This window comes from Oryctolagus cuniculus, chromosome 4 (genome assembly GCF_051225735.1).
Source record: "Oryctolagus cuniculus isolate XC-2025 breed Fujian yellow rabbit chromosome 4, ASM5122573v1, whole genome shotgun sequence".
NCBI lineage: Eukaryota > Metazoa > Chordata > Mammalia > Lagomorpha > Leporidae > Oryctolagus > Oryctolagus cuniculus.
Genome location: NC_142870.1, coordinates 82,607,750 through 82,632,061, shown reverse-complemented (window position 1 = coordinate 82,632,061; position 24,312 = coordinate 82,607,750). Strand labels below are relative to the sequence as shown.

At 51.8% G+C, this 24,312-nt stretch overlaps 1 protein-coding gene across 2 annotated transcripts; it reads left to right on the top strand.

Moving 5' to 3' along the window:
* The first annotated feature begins 5,306 nt into the window (after window positions 1–5,306).
* On the top strand, window positions 5,307–23,713 carry ZDHHC19 (zDHHC palmitoyltransferase 19). 2 transcript variants are annotated; one of them, XM_002716406.6, is made up of 8 exons: window positions 5,307–5,612; window positions 5,918–6,039; window positions 6,510–6,649; window positions 7,716–7,888; window positions 8,217–8,322; window positions 19,577–19,662; window positions 19,997–20,180; window positions 23,523–23,713. In XM_002716406.6, exons 1-8 carry the CDS (start codon window positions 5,467–5,469, stop codon window positions 23,640–23,642), a joined length of 1,077 nt encoding a protein of 358 aa, XP_002716452.3. In that variant the 5' UTR covers window positions 5,307–5,466; the 3' UTR covers window positions 23,643–23,713. The 2 variants fall into 2 exon arrangements, 1 of the variants encoding a protein (XP_002716452.3); XR_016233160.1 differs by lacking the exon at window positions 19,577–19,662 and having other exon boundaries at window positions 5,553–6,649.
* Window positions 23,714–24,312: the final 599 nt, after the last annotated feature.

Below are 24,312 nucleotides of genomic sequence, written 5' to 3'. Positions count from 1 at the left end.
CTGTCAGTCATGTCCCAGCACCACATCCTGACCCCTGATTCTGAGTGCTGCCCAGGGTATGGGAGATGACGACGCTGTAACACACGACACAGGAAACAACCTGAAGTAACTGGAGGAATGTGGTACAGAGCTGAATTGTGGGTGTTGGAGCCAGGAAGTGAGGGCAGCCAAAAGCCAAAGGTTTTCCACAGAGATGGCAAGGATTCCTGGGAGTCAGAGGATGACAGCATTTATCTGCCACATGTATGCAGAGAGGCTTACTGCCTGGGGACCAGACACCTCGCTGGTGAGCATGGTGAAGGATGTGACGCGGCACATACTCCAAAGGCCCAAAAAGGCTTGAGGTTTAGATGCCATAAGCAAAAGAGACAATAGAATTGCCATGCTAGATGGCAATAGAAGCAAGGAGACCTGCCAGTGCTGTGGGTTAAGTCGCCACCTGCAGCACCCGCGTTCCATATAGGCACCGGTTCAAGTCCCGGCTGTTCCACTTCTGAGCCAGCTCCCTGCTAATGCAGCTGGGAAAGCAGCAGAAGATGGCTCAAGTGCTTGTGCCCCTGCACCCACATGGGAGAGCTGGAAGAAGCTCCTGGCTCTTGGCTTCAGTGCAGTCCAGCCCTGGCCATTGTGGCCATTTGGGGAGTGAACCAGCAGATGGAACAACTCTCTCTCTCACTTGCTCTCGCTCTTTCTCTCTCTCTCCTTCTCTCCCTCTCTCTGTAATTCTGTTTCAAATAAGTAAATAAATGCATATAAATATATATATTATAATTAGTCAACAATGTTAACAAGGATGCAGATATCAGCCATGTTGGTTACTTTTGGCTGGGAGGTGGTTCCGAGCAGTGATTTCGGGAAGCTCTGGTTATCTCATACATGGAAACCTAGGGCATTCAGCAGAGCAGGGGGCACTGCACGGAAGGACTGATGGCCTCAGCTCCTCCTCGCTAGCTTCCTCTGTACCCACGTCAAATGAGTGAGGAAGGAAGGAAGGAAGGAAAGGAGGGAGGGAGGGAGGGAGGAACTGAGGAGCAAGAGAGAAAGGAAGCAAAATAAAAAGGAAAAAGAAATGTCCTCTTGAAGAGAATCAGACCTCTGATTGGCAGTTGCCTGGATCACCTTGGTAACTACCTAGAAGAAATCTTAATCTGATTAAAATCTTAAAGTTTATCAAGTACACCAATTATTCTCCAGATGCAGCAATGACTTATCACACACAAAAATTGCCAGACCAGGTTTTCACATAGTTATTTTTCTTTTTTAAAGATTTATTTATTTATTTGAAATGTGACGTTACAGAGAGGGTGAGGCAAAGGCTGAGAGAAAAGTCTTCCATCTGCTGTTTCACTCCCTAACTGGCTGTACCAGCCAGGGCTGGGCAGGCCGAAGTCAGGAGCCAGGAGCTTTATCTGGGTCTCCCACATGGATGCAGGAGCCCTAGCACTTAGGCCATCTTCCACTGCTTTCCCAGGCATGTTAGTAGGGAGCTGGATCAGAAGTGGAGCAGCCGGGAGTTGAACCTATGCCCATATGGAATGCCCGCACTGCAGGTGGCTGCTTTACCTGCTGCGCCACAGCGCTGGCCCCCAGAGTAGCTCTTGCAGTGTCACTGAGCACAGGATGAGAATACAGGGTGTGTAAATGACACCTGCATGTTTTGAACACCCCCCTTTGACTGAGAAGGCTTTGTCGTGGATTATGAGGGGAGAGGCAAACCTTGAGTGCCACCTAACAGGTGAAAAGACAAGAGGGTTGTTTTATTTTGCTAAACTTGGGCCCAGCAGCAAAAAATGGGCAACATCAAAAAGAGTCATCAGGTAAGAACACAGGTGCCTGAGGCCAAGCATAGTCACAAGGTCAGTGTCATCAGGTTACCAATCCCTTCCAGGGCATAGTCAAAAGTAACAGCATTTTCAGTTTTTTTTTTTTTTTTTTTAAAGTAAGGCATCTCCTATTATTGTGTTAATTAGTTCATAATTGTCTATGGTCAGAACATTTCCCCCCAAGAAATCTAAGAATAGATCTAACCTAAAATTCCTTTTAGGTTAGAAAAGAGAGTAAGTCTACCACTGAATAGACAGAAAGCAGAAAAATCACTTTTTTCTGCACCATGTTGCAAACAGACTGCTATTCAAGAATCATTTCTCTTCCAACTGACCAATACTCTCCTGTTACACATACATGTCTAAAATTCAATTTTAGGGAGGAGTGGCTGGCACAGCAGCCAAGATGCCAATTGGGACAGCTATGTTCCATAGCAGAGTGCCTGGGCTTGAGTTCTTTCTGCTAATGTGCACCCTGGGAGGCAGCAGGCGATGGCTCGAGTACTTGGGTTCCTGCCACCCACGTAGGAGACAGAGGTTAAGTTTTGGGCTCCTGGCTTCTGCTCAGCCCATCCCAGCTATTGTCAACATTTGGGGAGTGAACAGTGGATGGGAGATGTGTCTCTGTTTCTGTCTCGCCCTGCCTTTCAAATAAATGAAAAATGAATTTTTAAATTAATATTAACATTTCAGTATGTGAGTCTTTTTTAAATATGTATTTATTTATTTGAGAGGCAGAGGCAGAGAGAAAGAAAGAGAGAGAGAGAGAGAGAGAAAGAGTCTTCCATCAGCTGGTTCACTCCCCAAATGACTGAAATGGCCAGAGCTGGGCTGATCTGAAGCCAGGAGCCAGCAGCTTCTTCCAAGCCTCTCATGCAGGTGCAGGGGCCCAAGGACTTGGGCCATCCTCTACTGCTTTCCCAGGCCATAGCAGAGAGCTGGATCAGAAGTGGAGCAACTGGGACTCAAACTGGTGCCCATATGGGATGCCGGCACTGCCGGCAGTGGTTTTACCTGCTACACCGCAGCGTCAGCCCTCAGTATGTGTTTAAATGTCCAAATATATAACAGTCAAATTAAATTGTGATGAATGCAAATATCTGAGGCTTTAAACATTTGCATTTGAAACCTAATCTTATCACTCATAAGACAATATTCTTACTACATTGAGTCTAGCTTCTAATTTGAAAGTCACAAAGAACAAAGCATGTTTCCACAGACAAGCAAATGCACGGAACAACAATTGCATGTTGACCAGGAACTTTTGAGCTCCACTTTTAATCAGATTATTTTCCTACAAGTGGTCCAATTCTATTACCCCAATTTAATATTCATCTTACATTCTAGAAACCAAATCAGGGATTTTGGAATTACATATTTTATCCATGTTGAAGAACAATGCATTCTCTGTTGAAATTGAAGGCAAGTGTTACACTTTGACGTATGCCAGTTGCTGCATCACGGCAGACTCCCAGGAGGCAGTAGCTCCGAAGCTGATTGGTGGGGCCTGGCTCACAGGCCCGTGTGATTGCTCCAATAGCGGCAGGGAAATGGTCCTCGTCTCTCTTTAAGACTTTGGTCTTGGCCGGCGCCGCGGCTCAACAGGCTAATCCTCCGCCTAGCGGCGCCGGCACACCGGGTTCTAGTCCCGGTCGGGGCGCCGGATTCTGTCCCGGTTGCCCCTCTTCCAGGCCAGCTCTCTGCTGTGGCCAGGGAGTGCAGTGGAGGATGGCCCAGGTCCTTGGGCCCTGCACCCCATGGGAGACCAGGAAAAGCACCTGGCTCCTGGCTCCTGGCTCCTGCCATCAGATCAGCGCGGTGCGCCGGCCGCAGCGTGCTGGCCGCAGTGGCCATTGGAGGGTGAACCAACAGCAAAGGAAGACCTTTCTCTCTGTCTCTCTCTCTCACTGTCCACTCTGCCTGTCAAAAATAAATAAATAAATAAATAAAAATAAAAATAAAAATAAAAGACTTTGGTTTCAGGAATCTTCCAAAAGCGGAGGGGTTCCAAATGCCTAGTGGCCAAAACAAATGGCAAATGTTGGTTGCATAAAGCAGAAAACCCTGTTATTTTCTCACTTTTTTTTTTTTTTTTTTTTGACAGGCAGAGTGGATAGTGAGAGAGAGAGACAGAGAGAAAGGTCTTCCTTTTGCCGTTGGTTCACCCTCCAATGGCCGCCACGGCTGGCGTGCTGCGGCCGGCGCATCACGCTGTTCCGAAGGCAGGAGCCAGGTGCTTCTCCTGGTCTCCCATGGGGTGCAGGGCCCAAGCACTTGGGCCATCCTCCACTGCACTCCCTGGCCACAGCAGAGGGCTGGCCTGGAAGAGGGGCAACCGGGACAGAATCCGGCGCCCCAACAGGGTCTAGAACCCGGTGTGCCGGCGCTGCTAGGTGGAGGATTAGCCTAGTGAGCCACGGCGCTGGCCTATTTTCTCACATATTAAGCACAGCTCAGAGGGAGCCAGTTCAGGACTGGGAAAGGACTAGGCAATGTCATCAGCTCTGTCCAGGGAGCACGCTGACTTGTGGCCTAAGAGGTCCAAGGTGACAGCCAGGATATCTGAGTTCAAGACAGGATGAAGGGGTGGAGCTCCGCCCTCAGCAGGTGTCTCACTGAACAGAATCGTGTCATGAAGGCAATCTGAAAAAGAAGGAATGCTGGGAAATTATTTAGTTGAAATTTTGTCATAGCAAAAAGGAAGAAATGGAGAGGGCGCCGGTTCGAGTCCCAGTTGCTCCACTTCTGATTCAGCTCTCTGCTATGGCCTGGGAAAGCAGTAGAAGATGGTCCAGATGCTTGGGACCCTGCACCCACATGGGAGACTGGGAAGAAGCTCCTGGTTTCGGATCAGCGCAGCTCTGGCTGTTGTGGCCAATTGGGGAGTGAACCAGCGGATGGAAGACCTCTCTGTCTCTGCCTCTCCTTCTCTCTCTGTGTAACTCTGGCTTTCAAATAAATAAATAAATCTTTTAAAAAGATGGGTTTATTTAGCTCACAGTTTCCAAAGCTGAAAATCTAAGATCAGGTGGCCCCATCTGTTGGCCTCTGGTGAGGGCATGTTGCGTCACAACATGGCAAATGACATCATGGCAAGAGCACCTGGACATGTGACAGATGGGATGGCAAGACCAGAAGCTGGAGAGCGGGGAGGGCCAGTCTTGCTCTTCACTAACAACCTACTCTCACAGGAAGGAGGTCTCATGAGAGCGCCGTCCCTTCTGGGGGGGCCTCACTCTAGGCCCCGCCTCTTAAAGTTTCCACCACCTCTTAACATTGATTCCCTGAGGACCAAGCTTCTAGCGCATGAACCTCTAGGCGACAAACCACATCCCAAACCATAGAGCCTGTAGTGAAGCCAACCTCACAGGGGCAGGACCTCCCAGCCCCCAGCACACGTGCATGCGCCCGTGTGTGTGTGTGTGTGTGTGTGTGTGTCTGGGAGGCAGGGGTTGCTACTGGAAGTCATTGGAAGCAGCCAGAGCCCCCAGTCCTCAGCCTCTATGATGTCACAATCAGATTTCTTTCCTTCTATCCTGGACTGTTACTTCCGAGGCTGTTGTGGTCATGGGGCTCTGGAAACCAGCAGGGAGAAGGGAGCTTGGTGGCTCTGATCTCCCCTGGGGACACAGGACAGCCAGGCATGCCGCTGTTAAAGGATGCCACGCCCATGGTAAAGGAGCTGCGGCCCCCGCCGCCGGTCCCCCTTTGCTGGTTCCTCCCGAGCCTATTTGCTGCCTTCAACGTGGTGCTGCTCGTCATTTTCAGTGGTCTCTTCTTTGCATTCCCGTGAGTCCCCTACGCAAGCTGTCAAGCTTCTTACAGTCAGCTTGCATGGAAAACAGATAAGGACAGCAGGCAGGCAAGGGCATGCAAGGGGGTCAGGGTTCAGGGACAGGAACCTATTCTAGGTGGAGGGAACTTTGCATTTGGGGAGCTGCAGGTGGCTGGTAATGCTGATGATGTTTGGGCTGTCAATGGCCTGGCTGCCCAGAGCTGGCTGAAAGGTCTGTGAGTCCTGACCCCAGCACGCCAGGCCCTCGGGGGAGCTGTGGGCTGCCGCGGGTCAGGACTGAGCCTGGCTCTGGTTTCAGTTGCAGGTGGCTGGCTCAGCACGGGAACTGGGCCTTCCCCACCGTCACAGGCCTCCTCTTTGCCCTTACCTTCTTCAGTCTCGTTACACTCAACTTCTCAGACCCTGGTATCTTACATCGAGGTGAGGCCTCTGCCCGCTGGGAGAAGGAGGTACCCACCCCCAGCTCCCCTCCTCCGCCCCAAGGCTCCTTCCCACATGCCCATTGCTCTGGCCCTGACGCTTCATCCCCCAAACCACCAAGGTGTGGATAAATACAACTCTGAAGCTTTTCCAGTTGCCTTGAAGGGAGGGCTGGTCAGGGGCTGGGGGAGAGAAGCCCGTGGGTTCTTCCTGGCCACTGGTTCCCTCTGCTTCCCTCCCATTGCGCACACAACAGAAAACGTGGATCACGGTTCCAAAGGCCCGAGCTCCTATAGAACGCCTTCCCTCTACCTGCTGCCCCTCTGAGCCGGCCCGGCTTGCTCAGTGGGACAAGGATTCCTCTTGCCTCCTCCACGTCTTTCCCTGTGCTTGCTGATGCTGTGCTGCTGCCCTAAGCAGCAGAGTGATGCAAGGGCCCCAGCCGCTGCCCGACCCTCCTCCCACGCCAGGCTCCGGCGAGCAGAGCCCCATGACGGTGCACGTGGTGTGGGTGAACCACAGAGCCTTCCGCCTGCAGTGGTGCCCAAAGTGCTGCTTCCACCGCCCGCCCCGGACCTACCACTGCCCCTGGTGCAACATCTGTGTGGAGGTGAGTCCCTCATTCGCTTGCCTACCTGCCACCCCTCCTCCACCAGGGGTGGGAGCAAGACCAGGGCTGCTAAAGGCCAAGGGGAGCAGTAACTCCCAGCCACTTTGGGTCAGCCACACAGGTCACTGCCTCTGTGCTCACGTCTCTCTGGGGAGGCTGGCCCTTGCCTGCACAAATGCTAACTTGTATGGGGCATCCACAGCCACACCATGTCCATTGACAGTAGATATGAAAGGCCCCCAGGCTGGCTGCAGCTGTGGTCTGGGGTGCTCAGCCTGGCCTCCCTGGGTATCAGGTTGGAGGGTCTCCGGAACTCCGAGAGCCTGCCTTTGCCAGGTGCACGGTCTGCACAGGGGTTACACACGCAGGAGGCTGCCTGGGCATTATCCTCCTCCTCCTCATCCAGCCATCACAAAGTAGAGCCCCAGATACTCTAAATCCCACCAAAAGACGCACTAGCATGTGTGTCTCCGAAGCCCAGACAGGCCTTGCTTTAAAGGCCTCGGGATGGCCGGCGCCGCGGCTCAACAGGCTAATCCTCCGCCTGCGGCGCCGGCATACCGAGTTCTAGTCCCGGTCGGGGCGCTGGATTCTGTCCTGGTTGCCCCTCTTCCAGGCCAGCTCTCTGCTGTGGCCCGGGAGTGCAGTGGAGGATGGCCCAAGTGCTTGGGCCCTGCACCCCATGGGAGACTAGGAGAAGCACCTGGCTCCTGCCTTCGGAGCAGCGCGCCGGCGGCAGCCATTGGGGGGTGAACCAACGGCAAAGGAAGACCTTTCTCTCTGTCTCTTTCTCTCTCACTGTCCACTCTGCCTGTCAAAAAAAAAAAAAAAAAAGAGGCCTCGGGACAGGTGACCTTATGAGCCACAGGGCCCTAACCGTGCTCTAACACCAGAAATGCCAGCGCCAGGGACTTCACGGCTCACTTTCTCCCTGAAGACAGCAGCCAGTGCATGGGGCCAAGGGCAAGTGACTAGAGGGAGTGTGGAAGGCCTTAGGAGTTGAGGATGATGGACGTTGGGCGGGAGGACATGTCCTGAGGCCTACCCCCCTCTTCCTGTTTTCCAGGACTTCGACCATCACTGCAAGTGGGTCAATAACTGCGTCGGTAACCGCAACTTCCGCTTCTTCATGCTGCTGGTGCTGTCCCTGTGCCTCTACTCGGGCTCCCTGCTGGTCACCTGCCTGCTCTTCTTGCTGCGCACCAGCCACCTGCCCTTCTGCATTGACAAGGCCATGGCGTATCCACACTGGCCCGCCGGCCACGTGGGAGCTGGGGACGCGCTGACAGCCGAGGGGTGGGGTCTCGGGGGAGGGAGGAGCCAGAGGGAGGGGGCGGAGCCGTCTGGAAGGACGAGTCTGGGACTAGGTGAAGGGTTGTGGGAGAGGTCAGGGAAATGGGCGTGGAAATTCAGAAGCCTGCGGGATCAGGGAGCGGGTGCAAGAGGCAAGAGGGGCGTGGGCTGCTGAGGCTTCCGCGTGGGCTGCTGAGGCTTCCGCGTGGGCGGCGGGCTGGCTGGGGCTAGGCCGGGGACGGTCTGACGGCGCCGCTCCTTAGCCGGCGCGCAGCATCCTAGTGGCTGTGCCCGCCGCGGGCTTCCTGGTGCTGCACTTCCTGCTGCTAACGATCCAGGTCCTGTCGGTGAGCGCGGCCGAGCGCTCCTACGAGGGCAAGGTACGCGCGGCCGAGCGCGGGCGCGGCGGCGGGGCATGGGGAGCCCCCTTGCACCCGCAGGACCTGGGCCCTCGCTGCTCTTGCTCCGGTGCCCCCTTAGCCCTTGCAGACCCGGCTCCTGAAGACGCAGCTCCAATCTCGCTCCCTCCTAGAACTCAGCGGTCCCTCGTCCTCCTGGGCGTTTGTTATTTTGAGGGATGGGACTGGGGCAAAGCTGCATCCTGCACTTGTGTTGATCAAAGAACCTGAAATCAGAACACCACCTGCCAGATGCCGGTGGACACACGGAGGGAGGGGCTGGCCCCAGGTCGGGCAGCAGACTCAGAGAAGGAGTTGAGAGTCGAGGACGTGCCACCTCGTGGTTTCCGAGGGGGCAGAAAACAGAGGGGAGGCCATTGCAGGTGAGGGTGCACCCTGGCAAGCCAACAAGGAAGCGGTTCTAACTGGAGCAGCAGCTGACTCCGTGGGCGTGACCAAATATAAAGCCCAGATCAGATGGCGAATGGGGGCTCGAGGTAGTAGGAACCTGAGAGGCATGCTAGAAATATATTCAGACCAGTCCCCTGCCACCCCCCCAGGAAATTGTGCCTGGAAGTCAATTTCTCCGCCTTGCTGTGGGCAACCACTGACCTGTTTTCTGTCCTTACAGCTTTTCCTTTTCGAAAAATCTCCTGTAAATGGAATCGCGGCCTTTTGAGTCTGGCTTCCTGCACTTAGCATGATGCATTTGAGGGTCAGCCATGCCGCTGCTCCTATGAGCGGTTTCCTCCCGTTTATCGCTGTGTGTGGGTAAACACAGGGCGCTCATCCACTCGCGGAGGTCCTAGTTTCGGGTGGATGTGAGGCCACTGTGATGACTGCTGTCATGACAAGCACGGGAACCTATGCTTTCGTTTCTCTTGGGCTAATGTGTCGGGTGGCAGTGCTGGGCCATCTGGTGACATGAGAAACTGCAGTGGCTCCCCACCAGCGAGGTGTGAGCATTCCAGATACTGGGCATCCTCAGCAACATTGGACGTTGTCATGATTTTGTTTGTTTGTTCTTGCTTTTTTCTGGCTTTTTTATTCCAGCCAATCCAATAAATGTTTAATGGGCTCTCATGACGGTTGCCATTTGTAAGTTCCTAAAGACTAAAGATGTTGAGCATCTTTTGGTGTTCTTATTTGTCATCTAACTTTGGTGGTAAAATCTTTCTCAATTTTTTGCCCATTGAAATTTAGGGCTATTTTATTATTATCAGTTTATTTATTGGAAAGGTGAGTTACAGAGAGGGAGAGGGAGAGGTAGAGAGAGAGAGAGAGAGAGAGAGAGAGAGAGGTCTTCCATCCGCTGGTTCACTCCCCAAATAGCCGCAACAGCCAGAGCTGGGCCAATCCGAAGCCAGGAGCCAGGAGCTTCTTCTGGGTCTCCCATGAGGGTTCAGGGGCCCAAGCACTTGGACCATCTTCTACTGCTTTTCCCAGGTGCAATAGCAGGGAGCTGGATCAGAAGTGGACCAGCCGGGACTTGAACCTGTGCCCATATGGGTGCCACGAACCTGTGCCCATATGGGTGCCAGCACTGTAGGCGGCAGCTTTACCTGCTACACCACAGTGCTGACCCCAGGGTTATTTCATTATTGAATTTTAAGAGTTACTTATATATTTTGGATCCAGAGATATATTTTGTGGATATGTTCTCCCAATCTGTGGCTTGTCATCTTATTATTTTTATTATTATTTTTTTCCTAAAGAAAGCTTTTATTTAAGGAATACAAACTTCACTCATTTCCTAAGTACAACTTTAGGAATATAGTGATTCTTCCCACCATACCCGCCTTACCCACACTCCCACCACCCCCTTACTCCCACTCCCAGTCCCATTCTCCACTAAGACCCATTTTCAATTAACTTTATACACAGAAGACCAACTCTATACTAAGTAGAGTTCAACAGTTTGCATAAAAAAGGCTGTTCCTCAACAGTTGAGACAAGGGTGTTTAAAGCCATTGCATCTCAAAGTTAATTTCATTTCATTTTTTTAAGAAACTTAACTTTAAAAAAGCATCCATGAATGATAATATTTTGTAAGCACTTAGACATAACTAAAACTTATGAGACATAAGAATATCCTCCACTTCATACACTAAAACAAAATAAATATTTGAGAGCAAGTTTTACTGTTAACTCTCATAATACAGCTCTTTGAGGACAGAGGTCCTGCATGGGGAATTAGTGCACAGTGACTCCTGCTGTTAACTTAACCGTTAACACTCTTGTGTATGTCAGTGGTCACCTGAGGCTCCTGACATGAGCTGCCTAGGCTATGAAAGCCATGGAAGCCTTTTGAATCCACAAACTCCATCAGTATTTAGACACAGCCATGAGCAAAGTGGAAGTTCTCTCCTCCCTTCAGAGAAAAGTACCTCCTTCTTTGATGATTCCTTCTTTCCGCTGGGATCTCACTCACAGAGGTCCTTCATGTAGGACATTTTTTTGCCACATTGTCTTTCCATGTCTGAAATGGCATGGCTTTCCATGTCTGAAATGCTCTCGTGAGCTTTTCAGCCAGACTAGAATGCCTTAAGGGCTGATTCTGCATCTCCTTCTTTTTATTTTTATTTTTCGACAGTGAGAGAGAGAGAGAGACAGAGAGAAAGGTCTTCCTTTTACCATTGGTTCACCCCCCAATGGCCACTGCTGCTGGCGTGCTGCAGCCAGCGCACTGCGCTGATCCAAAGCCAGGAGCCAGGTACTTCTCCTGGTCTCCCTTGCAGGTGCAGGGCCCAAGCACTTGGGCCATCCTCCACTGCACTCCCGGGCCATAGCAGAGAGCTGGCCTGGCAGAGGGGCAACCGGGACAGAATCCGGCACCCATGTGGGATGCCAGCACCGGCAGGCAGATGATTAGCCAAGTGAGCCACAGCTCTGGGCCCCAGTATCTCCTTATTCTTTTTTTTATTTAGTAAATATAAATTTTCAAAGTACAGTTAATGGATTACAATGGCTTCCCCTCCCCCATAATTTCCCTCCCACTCACACCCCTCCCATCTCCCGCTCCCTCTCCCATTCCATTCACATCAAGATTCATTTTCAATTATCTTTATATACAGAAGATCAATTCAGTATATATTAAGTAAAGATTTCATCAGTTTGCACCCACACAGAAACACAGAGTGTAAAATACTGTTTCAGTACTAGTTATAGTATTACTTCACATTGGACAACACACTAAGGACAGATCCCACATGAGAAGTAAGTACACAGTGACTCCTGTTGTTGACTTAACAATTTGACACTCTTTTTTATGGCATCAGTAATCTCCCTAGGCTCTAGTCATGAGTTGCCAAGGCTATGGAAGCCTTTTGAGTTCGCCGACTTCGATCTTATTCCAACAGGGTCATAGTCAAAGTGGAAGTTCTCTCCTCCCTTCAGAGAAAGGTACCTCCTTCTTTGATGGCCCCGTTCTTTCCACTGGGATCTCACTCACTGAGATCTTCCATTTAGGTCTTCTTTCCCCTCCACCCCCAGGGTGTCTTGGCTTTCCATGCCTAAAATACTCTCATGGGCTCTTCAGCCATATCCGAATGCCTTAAGGGCTGATTCTGAGGCCAGAGTGCTATTTAGGACATCTGCCATTCTATGAGTCTACTGTGTATCCCACTTCCCATGATGGATTGTTCTCTCCCTTTTTGATTCTATCAGCTAGTACTAGCAGACACTAGTCTTGTTTGTGTGATCCCTTTGACTCTTAGACCTATCAGTGTGATCAATTGTGAACTGAAATTGATCACTTGGACTAGTGAGATGGCATTGGTATATGCCACCTTGATGGGATTGTATTGGGATCCCCTGGAATGATTCTGACTCCACCATTTGGGGCAAGTCCGACTGAGCATGTCCCAAATTGTACATCTCCTCCCTCTCTTATTCCCCCTCTTATATTTAACAGGGATCACTTTTCAGTTAAAATTTAAACACCTAAGAATAATTGTGTGTTAATCACAGAGTTCAACCAATAGTACTAGAACAAAACAAAGAGAAAATACTAAAATGGATAAAGTATTACATTGTACATCAACAATCAGGACAAGAGCTGATCAAGTCACTGTTTCTCATAGTATCCATTTCACTTCAACAGGTCTCCCCTTGGGTGCTCAGTTAGTTGTCACCGATCAGGGAGAACATATGATATTTGTCCCTTTGGGACTGGCTTAATTCACTCAGCATAATGTTTTCCAGATTCCTCCATCTTGTTGCAAATAACTGGATTTCGTTGTTTTTGACTGCTGTATAGTATTCTATAGAGTACATGTCCCATAATTTCTTTATCCAGTCTACTGTTGATGGGCATTTGGGTTGGTTCCAGGTCTTAGCTATTGTGAATTGAGCTGCAATAAACATTAACGTGCAGACAGCTTGTTTGTTTGCCAATTTAATTTCCTTTGGGTAAATTCCAAGGAGTGGGATGGCTGGGTTGAATGGTAGGGTTATATTCAGGTTTCTAAGGAATCTCCAGACTGACTTCCATAGTGGCTTAACCAGTTTGCATTCCCACCAACAGTGGGTTAGTGTCCCTTTTTCCCCAATCCTCTCCAGCATCTATTGTTGGTAGATTTCTGAATGTGAGCCATTTTAACCGGGGTGAGGTGAAACCTCATTGTGGTTTTGATTTGCATTTCCCTGATTGCTAGTGATCTTGAACATTTTGTCATGTGTCTGTTGGCCATTTGGACTTCCTCTTTTGAAAAAATGTCTATTGAGGTCCTTGGCCCATCTCTTAAGTGGGTTGTTTTGATGTTGTGGAGTTTCTTGATTTCTTTGTAGATTCTGGTTATCAACCCTTTATCTGTTGCATAGTTTGCGAATATTTTTTCCCATTCTGTCGGCTGCCTCTTCACTTTCCTGTTTCTTTTGAAGTACAGAAACTTCTCAATTTGATGCAATCCCAAATGTTAATTTTGGCTTTGACTGCCTGTGCTTCTGGGGTATTTTCCAAGAAGTCTTTGCCAGTACCTATATCTTGCAGAGTTTCTCCAATGCTCTCTAATAATTTGATGGTGTTGGGTCATAGATTTAAGTCTTTAATTCACGTTGAGTGAATTTTTGTGTAGGGTGAAAGGTAGGGGTCTTGCTTCATGGTTCTGCACGTGGAAATCCAATTTTCCCAGCACCATTTATTGAATAGACTGTCCTTACTCCAGGGATTGGTTTTGGATCCTTGATCAAATATAAGTTGGCTGTAGATGTTTGGACTGATTTCTGGTGTTTCTATTCTGTTTCATTGGTCTATCTATCTGTTTCTGTACCAGTACCATGCTGTTTGGATAACAACTGCCCTGTAGTATGTCCTGAAATCTGGTATTGTGATGCCTCCGGCTTTGTTTTTGTTGTACAAGATTGCTTTAGCTATTCGAGGTCTCCTGTGTCTCCATATGAATTTCAGCATCATTTTTTCCAGATCTGAGAAGAATGTCTTCGGTATTTCGATTGGTATTGCATTGAATCTGTAAATTGCTTTTGGGAGAATGGACATTTTGATGATACTGATTCTTCCAATCCATGAGCATGGAAGATTTTTCCATTTTTTGGTATCCTCTTCTATTTCTTTCTTTAAGGTTTTGTAATTTTCATCGTAGAGATCCTTAACATCCTTGGTTAAGTTTATTCCAAGGTATTTGATTGTTTTTGTGGCTATTGTGAATGGGACTGATCTTAGAAGTTCTTCCTCAGCCGTGGCATTGCCTATGTATACAAAGGCTGTTGATTTTTGTGCATTGATTTTATATCCTGCTACTTTCCCAAACTCTTCTATGAGTTCCAATAGTCTCTTAGTAGAGTTCTTTGGATCCCCTAAATAAAGAATCATATCATCTGCAAAGAGGGATAGTTTGAGTTCTTCCTTCCCAATTCGTATCCCTTTAATTTCTTTTTCTTGCCTAATGGCTCTGGCTAAAACTTCCAGAACTATATTGAATAGCAGTGGTGAGAGTGGGCATCCCTGTCTGGTACCAGATCTCAGTGAAAATGCTTCCAACTTTTCCCCATTCAATAGGATGTTGGCCGTGGGTTTTCCATAAATTGCATTGATTGTATTGAGGAATGTTCCTTCCATACCCAGTTTGCTTAGAGTTTTCATCATGAAAGGATGTTGTATTTTATCAAATGCTTTCTCTGCATCTATTGAGATAATCATATGGTTTTTCTTCTGCAGTCTGTTAATGTGGTGTATCATGTTGATTGTTTTGCGCACATTGAACCATCCCTGCATACCAGGGATAAATCCCACTTGGTCTGGGTGGATGATCTTTCTGATGTGTTGTTGCATTCTATTGGCCAGAATTTTATAGAGGATTTTTGCATCTATGTTCATTAGGGATATTGGTCTGTAATTCTTTTTCAATGCTGCATCTTTTTCCGGCTTAGGAATTAAGGTGATGCTGGCTTCATAGAAACAATTTGGGAAGATTCCCTCTTTTTCAATTGTTCTGAATAGTTTGAGTATCTCCTTATTCTTAACAATACCTTCCAAAGATCAGAAGTTTATAATTTTGATGAAATGCAGTTTATCAGTTTTTTTTTCTTTTATGGACATTGTAGCTAAGAAATCTTTGCCTAATCCAAGGTCACAAAGATTTGCTCTGGAAATTTTACAGTTTCAGTTTTACATTTAGTTCTGTGATTTACTTGGGCTTAAATTTGTTGTGGGGTGCTGTTTGGTGCAGTAGTTAAGATGCTGCTAGGGACACCTGCATCCTATATAGGGTGCCTGGGTTGCAGCACTGGCTCTGCTCCCAGTTCTGGCTTCCTGTGAAAATGCACTCTAGAAGGCAGCAGGTGGTGGCTCACGTACTTGGGCCTCTGCCACTCATGCGGGAGTCCAGCAGATGGAAGATTTCTCTCTCTCTCTCTCTCACTCATTCGCTCTGTCATTCAATTAAAGGAAAAAAAAATTTTTAATTTGTGGTTTTTTATTCAAGGTATGGGTTAAGTTTTTTGGTGTTGTTGTTGTTGTTGTTGTTGTGTTATTTTTGCATATGGGTTGCTTCAGTATCATTTGTTGAAAGGTTATCCTTCCACTGAGTTGCTTTGACCTGCTTCTCAAAAATCAGTGGATATATATGTGTGTCTGTGTATTAGAGAGAGAGAGAGAGAGATGGGTGAGATATGTTTTTATTTAATTTTTCCTTAGTACATGCTATCATGATTAGTGTTCTTTTATAGCGAGTCTTGAAATCAGATAAAATGAGTTTTTCCATTTTGTTTTGTCTTTCAATTTTTTCCTGGCTATTTTAGTTCTTTTGGGTTTTTGTATAATTTTTTTTTATTTGACAAAGTTATAGACAGTGAGAGAGAGAGACAGAGATAAAGGTCTTCCTTCCATTGGTTCACCCCCCAAATGGCCGCCACAGCTCGCGCACCACGCTGATCCGAAGCCAGGAGCCAGGTGCCCATGCGGGTACAGGGCTCAAGTACTTGGGCCATCCTCCACTGCACTCCCAGGCCACAGCAGAGAGCTGGACTGGAAGAGGAGCAGCTGAGACTAGAACCCAGCGCCCATATGGGATGCCAGCACCACAGGCGGAGGATTAACCAAGTGAGCCACGGCGCCGGCCCCTATATAAATTTTGGAATAAGTTTGTCAATTTCTATTAAAAAAAAATCTGGGATAGTCATTGGGATTGCATTGAATCTATAGATAAGTTTTGGACAGCTCACATTTTTAACAAAATTGGGTTTCTGAATCTGTGGATATGATATGGCTCTCCATTTGATGTCTTTTATCATTATTTTGTAATTTTTAGCATATAAATCTTGCTACTTTTATAACTGAATATTTTATATTTTTGTGCTATTGTAAATGCACATAATCATTGTTTGTTTATTATTGTGAGAAAATACAACAGATTTTTATATATTAGTCTTGAATCTTGCAATTTTTCTAGATTATTTGTTTTATTAGAACTTTATTAGCTTTATTATATTCACAGTTTCATTTATTCTACATAGAAAAAAATTTTTAAGGTTTATTCATTTATTTGAGAGGCAGAAGTTCAGAGAGAGGAGGGGGAGAGACAGAGAGAAGTCTTCCATCTGCTGGTTCCCTTCCCAGATGGCCGAAATGACCGGAGCTGGGCCGATCTGAATCCAGGAGCCAGGAGCTTCTTCCAGGTCTCCCACGTGGGTGCAGGGGCCCAAGCATTTGGGCCATCGTCTGATGCTTTCCCAGCCCTTTAGCAGAGAGCTGGATTGGAAGTGGAGCATCCGGGACATGAACCGATGCCTTATGGGATGCCGGTGCTGCAGGTGAAGGCCTAACTTACTATGCCGCAGCGCCGGCCCCTACATAGAAAACCTTGACATCCGTGAGTGAGAAGTTTCCCTCCTTCCTTTCCAATCTGGGTGACTTTATTTTTCTCCTCTTTTTTTTTTTTTTTTTTTTTTTTTTTTTTTTTTTTTTTTTTTTTTTTGACAGGCAGAGTGGACAGTGAGAGAGAGAGACAGAGAGAAAGGTCTTCCTTTGCCGCTGGTTCACCCTCCAATGGCCGCCGCTGCAGCCGGCGCACCGCGCTGATCCTGGCAGGAGCCAGGAGCCAGGTGCTTTTCCTGGTCTCCCATGGGGTGCAGGGCCCAAGCACCTGGGCCATCCTCCACTGCACTCCCTGGCCATAGCAGAGAGCTGGCCTGGAAGAGGGGCAACCGGGACAGAATCCGGCGCCCCAACCGGGACTAGAACCCGGTGTGCCGGCGCCGCAAGGTGGAGGATTAGCCTATTGAGCCACGGCGCCGGCTTATTTTTCTCCTCTTATTGCACTGGCTTGGACTTCCAGTGCAACGCGGACAAGGGTGAAAGATGTCTGCGTCTTTGCTGGGCTTCCTTCATCAGAATGATGACTTGACAGGAAGACCCCGGGCGGGTAGCATTGGTGAGGGAGGGGCTTAGACACTGGGACAGCTGCGGGGCACAGCAGCTCCAAAGCCCAGCTCCCCCCATCCTCTGGGCACCCCCAGCCACTCCACTGCCTCCACGCCTGCGTCCCTCCTGCCCGCGACTCCCCAGCAGGACCCGGCTCTGCGTGCGATCTCTCTGTGGCCTCGGTCCTTTATTTCAGCCTGACCTGGGGAGCATTTTCCCTTCTCACATTCTGTGGTTCCTGCAGTTTGTGTCAGGCTTGGGCCTGCCCTCCCACCTCATCCTGGAGCAGCCCCGCCCAGCCGGGATCGCTGGCCTTGGGGACCTGCGTGTGGCCCGAGCTCTGGCTCACCAGGCAGGGCTCGCTGCATGACCTGCAGCACCCATGTCAGGCGTTGTTCACGGGCCCCAACTCTCGGCCCTTTCCTACCTCCGTCCCCTCCCTGTAGCTCCGCTTGGGGTCACAACCACACACATCGCAGCTCCGCAGCTCCGCAGCGTGGAGATCTGGGGTGGGTTACTTAGCTACCTCGTGCCTCAACTTCCCCATCTGTGGAAGGGGGCAGCGTGGGTTAACCTGTGTGAGACAGAGAGAGGAGAGGCGGGTCCAGGTGAGTGCCCTGCGTGTCCCTGTGGCTGCGGTGTCAGTGATAGGTGTCTCTGCTTCTTTCTTTGCAGTAGCGCGGTGAACCCCTGCTTAACACCGCAGGCCTCCACCTCCCCTCTTCCTGCATCTTCCTGCACAGCCAGGTTTCCCAGGAGAGGAACATCACTCTGTTCTTCACCATCCTTGGTCCACGTCAGCCCAGGCTCTGCCCGCACTGTCCTGCTGATGCTGCTGTCATGGAGTGGCCAGAGCCAGAGGCCAGTCCTCAGACGCGGCTGCTGGGCTGCGGCTCCGCACCTGCACCTGGGCTTCCCGCCCTTCTCGCTTGCCCCCCTCCCCTGCCCTGTGCCGCCCTGAGACTCCCCTGTGTCGCAGCTGCCCTCAGCAGCCGGAAAGGCTGTTGGCAGTGTCTCCTCAGTCCAGCACACTGCCGGGCCATGTTTGAGACCCCAGAGTATTTCTGAGTGCATGAGTGAACCAAGAAATGATGAATCAATGCCACTTGAAAAGAGAAAGAGAGATCTGATGCCACGATCCCCCGGGGAGCAGGGAGTGCAGGGAGGCAGCAGGGAATTGGGGAGGGGAGACGTGAAGGTGCCCACTTTGGTTTTGGCCCTGGGAAGGGTGAGGGTGTTGGGGACACAGGGTTGGTACAGCAGCCCAGGACTGGAGCCGAGGGGCCCGTGTGGCCCTTCAGAGCTGCTGGAACCGCTCACAGCTGGGAGGGTGCCGTGTGCAGAGATCCTCAGATCCGGGGCCAGTTCTGATAAATCTGACCCACAAGGAGCCTTCGTTCCAGCGTTTCCCTGTCCTGATGTAAAGTCAGCGTTTCTCCATTCTAAAAGGAACATCCAATAAGTCAGAACTTCTTTCTGTAAATTTTAAAGTTCTGCAGACGTAACTCTCCCAGACACTGAACTGGGACCACCAACGCAGTGCCAGTTTCTCTTAAACGCTGTGAACACCCTGAAGCAGGCGGAACCTCAACTTGCTCCGTGGTCAGCGCAGCGTTGGGCAGCCGTGGGCGGTTCCCGGGCCGTCCTGACTGTTCTCCCTCGGGTGACAGCTGTCCCACGTGGGGTCCTGGCTCTTCTGGGTGGAGAACAGTGTGGAAGGCAAAGCTTTGGGTGACTGGGGCGTGGGAGTGAGCAGGAGCTGTTGGAATATTTCCAGGTGACAGCTGCAGTAGGGTGAGACCTGGGCCCTGCGTGGGGCCCCTGGGCGAGGGGAGGGAAAAGGCGGGAGGGCAGGAGGAGAACCTGGTCAAGTCCTTTCCTGCGTCTCGTGCTGGGTCAGGCACATGCGATTGGGTCCCCAAACATCCGCCCTTGAGATGGTAGAATCCAGCGAAGGCACTCACTCAGCTAAAACAAGAGATGGGAAGGAGACATGGGTGGCGGTGCAGCTGAGTAGCCACGGATGCTCTGGAGTGAATTTGTCAGGGGCCACAGGAGCTTAGTGTGTCCAAAGGGAGACAGCAGGCAGGAGGCTGCAAAGGGGGGCCGGGGACCCCAACGAGGCAGAGGAAGGGGTGCAGGGTCAGCGTTCGTATGGGGAGCTGCTCCCAAGCGGGGCGGAGGTAGCTGTTCTATCTGGGACCCCTGGAGGGAGGCTTCCATGCCCTTGGAGTCTGGCTGGACCCCTAGGCTGACCCCTGGCTGAGCTGACTGACAGGCTCAAGGAGGGGTCCTGGGGGAGGGGCAGGACCATCTGGCCAGTTCTGATCTCTTCTTCCTCTTCCTATTCCCCTCCAGTGCAGATACCTTCAGGGATACAACCCCTTTGACCAGGGCTGTGTCAGCAACTGGTATTTAGCAATTTGTGCACCGCTGGGACCCAAGTGAGTTGGCAAAGCAGAGGCCCCATGTGGTGGATGAGGCGAGGCTGGGGGTGGGCCTGAAGCTGGGTCTCCCCCCTCGCCCTTACACAGCTCCCAGCGCTCCCACTCACTGCCCCTGTTTCTTTGGGGTTTTCTCCAGGGTGCTAGGGAGCCTCCTTGCTTCCTGGCCTCTGTGGCTTCTCGTCCTAAGAAACGGGTCAGGGCTGCTACACCTGATGAGACTCGCCCAGCTTGGTGTGGGGGTTGTGTGCTCCCCAAGCTGAGGCTGATGGGGACAGGGTGGGGGAGGGTGGGGCGGGCAGTGACCTCCTGCATGTGGCCTGTCGCTCCCCAGGTACATGGCTGAAGCTGTCTGGCTGCAGAGAGTGGTGGGGCCCGAGTGGGTGCCGGTGCACTTCCCGACATGCCCCTCCACCCACAGCCCTTCGGTCCTCCCTGGCCTCCAGCCCCGACCCTCCTGCTGCCACAAACCAGGGCAGGGCCCTCCGGGGAGTGGAGAGGCCGCAGCTGTCCAGGAGGTGAGGAGTGTGTGCTGGGGAAGGAGTGTGGGGTGCCCCCGGGGTCTGGCTGCTGGGCAGCTGCAGCCCCCAGAGCCTGGGGCCTGGGGCTGATGTGTCGCTCCCCCTCTTCGTGGAGGAACGACACAGGACCCTGCGCTGTTCTTTCGTCTGCTCGGCCCTCCCCGGGTTTGCTGCTGGTTCTTCCCGGGTTGGCTACTATCCCTTCCACCTCCGTGGAAGGGCAGTTCCCCCTGGCCGCATTCCCCACTTCCGCAGGGGAGCGGCACACCACCGGCCGGCTCTCTGGGGGGCTGCACGGGTTCCCTTAGATGTTCCCCATAGATGTTCCTGGTGCGTGCCGTCTCTCTCCTCCTTTATAGTCCTCTTCCGCCAATCCTAACTCGGCTGAGTACGCTGCTCTCCAATCAGGAGCAAGTCCTACAGTTAATTGGTTGAACTGGAGGCAGCTGTGCGGAAGCTGTTTACTTCTCTCCCAGCGCCATATTGTGGGAGAGCAGATGCATAGAATAAGTCTTAATTCGAGTAACTTAGTCTGGTCCGGATTGCTCCCCACAGATCCCCCTTTCTTTTTATTTTTTGGCGTTGATACGCGCCTGTCTTCGGTGTCCCACGGCACACACTCTGCTCTACTTGCTAGCGTTGCCACAGGCTCTTACAAGTCCTATCAATCAGGAAAACCGAATCCGGGTCCTCTCTTCGCCATTGTGAGGAGGTTTTTAGGCGCTGATGCGTGCCTGTGTTCGGTGCCCTGCAGCGCATGCTCTACTCTGCTAGAACTGCCTGCAGGTGTTTACAAAACCTATCAGGCAAACCGAATCCAAGCCTTCTCATTGCCGTATTGTGGGGGAGACTTATTAGTGTTGGTTCGTGCCTATCTTCGGTGACCTGCAGCTCATACTCTGGTCGAGCTTTGCTGGCGCTTACCGCCTTAAATCAGGCAGACCGAATCCAAGCCTCCTAATTGTTGCATTGTGGGGAAGCTTTACTGATGTTAATTCGTGCTTGTCTTCGATGACCTGCGGCTAGCCGCCCAGGTGCTCATCGCCTCACTAATCGGGCAGACCGAATCCAAGCCTTCTAATTGGCATGTTGAGGGGAGGCCTTATTTTTCTCTATTTCTCTATCTCCGGGCATTCCTACCTCTCCCATTTCACTTCTATCTTCCAGCATTCCCATTTCTCTTTTACTTCACTTCCAAACTTCTGTTTCTCTTATCCCCGCAGCTTTCCGGCACCTCGCCCCGCCGGCGGGTTCCCGGCTCTGCGCCGCTTCAGCCCGCGCGCCTCTCTCATCTGCGCAGCTTCCCGGCTTTGCGCGGCTCGGGTTCGCGCGCTCCGCGGTCTCCACGCTTAACCCTTTCGCGTCTGAACCACGGCCTACGCCAGCGTTCCCTATCTATTCACGCCCCGTGCTCTCTCTGCACGCGGCGGCTTCCGCGAGTAACACAGCGTAGCTTGCGTCTCCGCCACTAGGATTCAATCTAAGTTCCCCGGGCTAGCCTGGCGAATTCAACCCAGCGTACGTCTCCGCCCCACGGTTTGGCTTCCCGTCCTTTGCTCCCCGGGCTAATCAGACGGATCCCAATCTGGCTTGCGTCTCAGCTTCTGGTTTCAACTTTTCGCCCCCTATTCCCGGGCTAACTTGAGAACCCCAAAGTGGCTTTCGTTTCCGCCTCGGCCTGCCCCCCGCGGCTTCAATTTCCCTAACATTTTTCTCTACCCGGTATGTTTCCCCAAGCTTTCCTCCAACGATATTCCTCCCTCATTTCTCCTGGCCTCTCCCCACAGTCTGCATCCGAGTCTGTTTGTTCTAGCTTTCACTTTCGCTTTCGACCTTAGAGATTTCTCCCAGCTTCCCCCCGTAGTCCGTATCCGAGTCTTTGCCTAGGCTTTCAATAGCTTCTTCCGGCACCCTTTTCGTCCGGCTTTTCCCTAGGCTGTTTGCTAGTCTCTCTCTCCGGTAATTTCCCTAGGCTGTTTGCTAGTTTCTCTCTCCGATATTTTCCCAGTTCTTCCCGTTTCTTCCCTCCTAAGTTTTTTATCCGTCCTAGGTTTCCTATCCGAGCTAGGTTTCATATCCGAGTCACGGCACCATTATGTCGCTCCCCGTCTTCGTGGGGGAACGACACTAAGCCCTGCCTAGGCTTCATATCCGAGTCACGGCACCATTATGTCGCTCCCCCTCTTCGTGGAGGAACGACACTAAGCCCTGCCTAGGCTTCATATCCGAGTCACGGCACCATTATGTCGCTCCCCGTCTTCGTGGGGGAACGACACTAAGCCCTGCCTAGGCTTCATATCCGAGTCACGGCACCATTATGTCGCTCCCCCTCTTCGTGGAGGAACGACACTAAACCCTGCCTAGGCTTCATATCCGAGTCACGGCACCATTATGTCGCTCCCCCTCTTCATGGAGGAACGACACTAAACCCTGCCTAGGCTTCATATCCGAGTCACGGCACCATTATGTCGCTCCCCGTCTTCGTGGAGGAACGACACTAAGCCCTGCCTAGGCTTCATATCCGAGTCACGGCACCATTATGTCGCTCCCCCTCTTCGTGGAGGAACGACACAGGACCCTGCGCTGTTCTTTCGTCTGCTCGGCCCTCCCCGGGTTTGCTGCTGGTTCTTCCCGGGTTGGCTACTATCCCTTCCACCTCCGTGGAAGGGCAGTTCCCCCTGGCCGCATTCCCCACTTCCGCAGGGGAGCGGCACACCACCGGCCGGCTCTCTGGGGGGCTGCACGGGTTCCCTTAGATGTTCCCCATAGATGTTCCTGGTGCGTGCCGTCTCTCTCCTCCTTTATAGTCCTCTTCCGCCAATCCTAACTCGGCTGAGTACGCTGCTCTCCAATCAGGAGCAAGTCCTACAGTTAATTGGTTGAACTGGAGGCAGCTGTGCGGAAGCTGTTTACTTCTCTCCCAGCGCCATATTGTGGGAGAGCAGATGCATAGAATAAGTCTTAATTCGAGTAACTTAGTCTAGTCCGGATTGCTCCCCACACTGATGGAGTTCCTGGACACGAAGTCCAGCCCGCACCGCCACCTTGCTTCTGGCCGTGGCTTTCCTCAGCTGCTCACCAGAACTGGGAGGTGACCAGAGGCTTGGATACTGCGGGGAGGGTTCTTTTAGCTCAGAGAAGCTTGCCCTTGAAACCTGCTTTGGAACTTACACAGTAGTGTGTGGCAGCCCACAGCAGCCGGCCCTGGGGCTCCGGCAGCCACCACTCCCGACCAGTAGGTGCTTCCAGCCTGATCCCTTTGCTCTGCCCGGGGTGGGGCGGGGGCTGGGGGCTGTGGGGCAGGGGCTTGGGGAGAGAGCCTCATGCCCCACTCTGTAGCTCCACCCCGGCCCGGTGCTGCCCCCGCTACGGGAAGCCCCCAGGCGAGGTGAGGCCCCTCATTCGCCCCTCCGCACCCGGCGATGCCAGGAGCACCTGCGTCTCAACATCACCTCCTGAGGCTCTCCGTGCCCCGCCCTTGCCCCTCCCCGCACCTATTAAAGTCCCTGAGGCTGCCTCCTCCAGCTGGCTGCCTGGCTGTGCCTCTTTGCTGCGTGCGGGGGAGCGGGATCGGAGGGGTTGGGGCAAGGGCCTCCTGGGAAGGAAGGGACGGGATCCGTGAGAACCCGAGTCCAGACCCCGATACTGCCTGGCTATGTGACCTGCGGCACGAGCTGAACATTCTCCCGTCCTTAAACTAGGGCAGCGGTAACAGCCTCTCGGGCAGGTGCGGCGCTCCTCCCAGTGGGGGCTGCAGATGGGAGAGAAAAGCCACCGAGTCGCCCTGCCGCGTCCCTCTCTGCCTGCAGGGGGCGCCAGGTGTCCAGGAATTCGCGAGCGGGGCCCAGGGCCGCAGCGTAGCTCCGGAACCTCCTAGAGGCTTAGGGCCTGAGCGCTGGCTGGGTGGGGCTGGGCACCCTCCTGGCTGCCACAGCCCAGCCTGCCGAGAACGGGGTGGGGGTGGGGGTGGGAGTTCCGAGGCCCTGTGAGCCTTCTGGTCCCTGGGTGGGAGCCTCTGGGAAGTTGTCCGGGGCTGAAGTCAGGCCTAACTCCCCAGGGCCCCAGAGAGTATGGCCCTGGGTCTGTCATTGGCTCTTTTCTGCACCCTCCCCCACGCCTTGGGGGGGGG